Consider the following 4,224-nt stretch of genomic DNA (forward strand, 5'->3'; position numbering starts at 1 on the left):
TTTATAGTGGACACTCTAATGTATGAATGTCCTAAAATGGATGAACTATGCAGGCAATTAGCTCCCTAAAACTCGAGCTAAAACCTATTAATACAAAGAGGAATCATATCCTCTATAAAGATACACACACCTTTTGCTGAGTCTATTTACACAGAAGAATGCAGCTGACTAAAAGTTGCAGCAAACATCACACATCAATAAACTGTCCTTGTTCTTGCCTGAGCTCCCTCTTCTGATCAAACGACCTCGTCTCGCAGAATCTATGAAGGATCTTGATAAGCGACCGTGCTTTCCTGCCAGCGTGCGACGTTCCCTCAGTGACAAGTGAGTAGAGCGCGGTCATCAGAGACGCGTCCTTCGCCAAAATAGGCACCACGTCAGCTCCACAGTTGAGGCATAGCGAATGCAGGATTGAGACGCAGTATTCTTTCCCGGCCCGCGTCTCTATACCATAGAGCAGCCTCAGGATGGATGGCAGAGCCGAATCTGAAGCCAGCATGATCTGCACCGAACCATCAAAGCTGTCTGCCAATCTGGACAGAACCGCCAGCGTGTCTGTCTTCACCTCAGCCCTGTCTGAGGAATCCAACAGGCCTAACAGCGTTTCCATCGCGCCAGCTGCTATGGCCCTTTCGCGGTTCCTGTGGTAGAACAGCAGCGCGAAGAGGGCCACCACTGCGTTTCTCTTGCTACACGCGGTGCCCTCTCTGATCAGCTCCAGCAAGGAAGGGATTGTTTCCTTGTTCTCTCCAATCTTCTTGCGTTGCTCGTGTATTGAGGCAAGGTAGAAGATCGTTGCTGCTGCGATCTGTCTCGATTCTTGCCTCTTCCCGTGCTTGAGCACTGCGAGAATTGGATTAAGCCCTCTGTTTTCAATGATCGATTTCTGCCCTCTCGGCTGCTTAGACAGCTTCAGCAACGCAGAAACCGGGTTTTCTTGCATTGTGGGATCTGTTGAGTCCAGCAGTTCTAGGAGGGGTGGGATCGAACCAGATTCGATCAAGCAGCACCGGTTGAAGAGATTCGACTTAGCCAGCAGCCGGATTTCATAGGCGGCCTTGCTTTTCTGGCGGTCAGTTCCATAACCCAGGCTGAGTGTAAGATATTCAGATAGGAATTTGATGGCTGCTGCATTTGCAGGGCTTCCCGGCAAGATAGTCCTTGAAATATCTCGATTGTTCTTGCTCGATTTCGCTAACGAAACGCCGTATTCAGCGCAGAATTGTTGGATAAGCTTCTTAAGGCTGGTGTTGGGGACAAGCTCTGTGCTGGCCAGCCTCTCCCCTGTTTTCGGACACACAAAATTCCCAGATTTCAGCCATTTTTGTATAGAGACACGGTCGTATGTCTGGCCGGTCGCCACGGTCACCGGATCGGTCATCAGCTCTAGCGAAATCGGGCAGCGAAAATCCTCGGGATTCAAGCAATTAAGCACCTCCAGATTGCTACCTCTCCCATCTGATTGATTGATCACTTCAACGTCGTAGTCCTCGAACAGAACTCCCCTGCAATAGCTCAACAATCCGATTAAACTGCTCAGCAACGGCACCTCTCTCTCGTCCCCGTCCGAATATCCTGCACGAATCTCCTCCTCCAGAAATCTGATCTCTCTGTGGCATTCCCCCCACGTTTTGATGTCTAAATACCCGAGAACCCGACGGATCATGAACGGGTCGGGCTCGAACCGGTTCTCAAATTGGTTGAGGACTAAAAGCACTCTCTTAGTAGCGCTTTCATCAGCGGAATCAACCTCCATCCTGGCCTTCCGCGCCTGCTTCCACAGCATCTCCACTAACTCCTTAATTTCTCCGGAGATTCCGATAGCGTCTAAAGGGAGGATGTCGAGCGCCGTCGCGACGGTACGGATCAGAGACCGGAACTGCGTCGCGACGGAGTGGGATTTCATGAGGATCAGCATTTTGGCTCCGTCGCGGGCGCAGTCGGAGAGGAGGAACTGGATCCGCTGGAGCGTGATGTGGAGCTCCGACAAGCAGAGGATGATCGAATCGGACATGTGCGGGACGTGTTCGCGGATTTCCTCGAAGAATATCGAGAGGATTGAGATCTGCCGGAGCGTTTCGCGCGCGTTATTGCGCTGGGATGCGAAGGGTTTGAACCGGAAATTGGAGATGTCGTGGGAGAGGGCGATCAGAGATTCGAGGAGTGTTGATGGGGATATTCCCTCGAAGGGGTTGACCGCCGGGAATTTCAGTATCCGGCGGTGGTTCCGGTCGAATTTTCGAATCATCTGGATTGGAAAGTTTGAAGCGATTCAGTTTTGTTTGAATCTGTGGTTTTCTTAGGATTTGGGGAAAAATGAATGATTTGAAATTCGGTTGGGGAATAAATATGGAGGGTTTAACCGCTAGATTTTTTAGTGACACGTGGCGGGGATCTGCTGGTGTACGGGTGAAGATGATACTAGACACGTTTTTGGGACACGTGTCAAGAATCAAGTGGGCAACGTTGTTCCTTGATTTTGTGTTGGGATTTGAGAGTTGAAACTTAGCTGTGTTTGAATTATACAAATATTTTTTGTATATACCAAAAAATTATATTGGTTCTAAATAGTGATCCATATACTATCATTTATCCCCAAAAGACCACTTATGCGGGTCAAAGATGGCGTACCATTTTCGTGATGAAAAATAATACTAATATTAATTTTTTAGTGTAAATTTAATTTTTATGTACTCTTGATTTGGAAGTGTTGATGATATTTGTAACTTTGTAGTGCTCCTATTATAGAGCTATGTTTAGCTAGATGAAAGTTGCAACTATATTAGAGCTAGGTCTTAAGCTATTGCATTTATTTTCATTACGTTTTTAACGCGTGTAATGGAAAATAATGCTACAAATGGAATAACTAATAAGTGAATAAATAAAAACCAAGGATTGTGATCGAGTTCGTCCATCCTTAACCAAATGAGCAGAGGACTTTGGGTATGAAGTAGTTTTAAATCCTAAGGTCAATTGTCCCACCCATTGCAATGCGGATCTCATACCCCAACACTCCTACTTCATTCCTACTCCAACACTCACAACACAATAAAATAATATTATAAATATGTAAGTGATGTGAGTGTTGGGGTAGGAGTGTTGGAGTAGGAGATCCTTTTCGCCCCCATTGAGGTGCCTACAAATCAGCACGGGGATTAGTCACTGGACGTCTAGACCAGCCAGTGGACACTCTTGGTAATTACCAAAAAAAAAGAGGGAACAAATTATTCATCGATTGAAATATGTGTATATATATGAGTCAACTTTCTTGATCAAATAAACTCACTCAGTTGTTTTAAATGCTTAGAAATTAATCTTTCTTGATATAGTGTGTTTATCTGTAGATCAAATATATATAATTTTACAATTCAAATTACATATAAATGGCATAACTTCTAATACCCTCTTTTACAGGAATTACATAGTACTATATGAATTATAAGCTAACACGTAATCTCACTAAAGTACTAAACCACACATTTATATTGCAGCTTGCCTAATCCACACGTTAGACAATAGCCTCAAAGAATAAATGCATCAATGGAAGAGCTGAGCTGAATTTATTATTAGGTTTTGTGGTAGTTATCGATCAATATCATTAAGTGCTCCATTTTTTCTTATACGTATCAGTTAATTTATTTATATTAAGGTTTTTGGAGAGGTTTGTCTCCTTATCGTATTTCAAAATTCACAAACACAGTGCAGAAACTAATAAATTATTATTCCGAAGAAGACGAATTCAAGATAATATACTTCCATCTGTCTCTGAAAATTTATCACTTATTTTCATTTTTATCCATCCCCAAAAATTTGCCACCTTTCACTTTTACTATATTTGATAGAGGACTCCACATTCCAATAACTCATTCTCAGTCACATTTTATTATAAAACTAATATATAAAAATAGGACTCACATTCCATAAACTTTTTCAACACACTTTTTATTACTTTTATTAAAACACGTGCCGGGTCAAATGGTGACGAATTATTAGGGACGGAGGGAGTATATGTTTATTAGTAGACCCCAATTTATTTTATAATTGATCAACCTTCATTTCGGAAAATGTTATCCGTACACATTTATGTTAGAAAGGAAAATATGTAAGTAAGGAAAATAGGTAAGCAAGGAAAAGAAATTAATTAGGGAATGAGTATTAGGGCAAATCTTGCCATTTTTATGTAACTCTTGGCCTATTTAAAAGAGGCATACCTATTGTAATTGA

The 4,224-nt window shown here is 42.8% G+C and overlaps 1 protein-coding gene across 1 annotated transcript; it reads right to left on the reverse strand.

The window, feature by feature from the left end:
• LOC121762405 (U-box domain-containing protein 19-like) lies at window positions 1–2,329 on the reverse strand. Its single transcript, XM_042158282.1, has one exon. It carries the CDS (start codon window positions 2,246–2,248, stop codon window positions 188–190), a length of 2,061 nt encoding a protein of 686 aa, XP_042014216.1. The 5' UTR covers window positions 2,249–2,329; the 3' UTR covers window positions 1–187.
• Window positions 2,330–4,224: the final 1,895 nt, after the last annotated feature.

This window comes from Salvia splendens, chromosome 13, assembly GCF_004379255.2.
Source record: "Salvia splendens isolate huo1 chromosome 13, SspV2, whole genome shotgun sequence".
Taxonomy (NCBI): domain Eukaryota; kingdom Viridiplantae; phylum Streptophyta; class Magnoliopsida; order Lamiales; family Lamiaceae; genus Salvia; species Salvia splendens.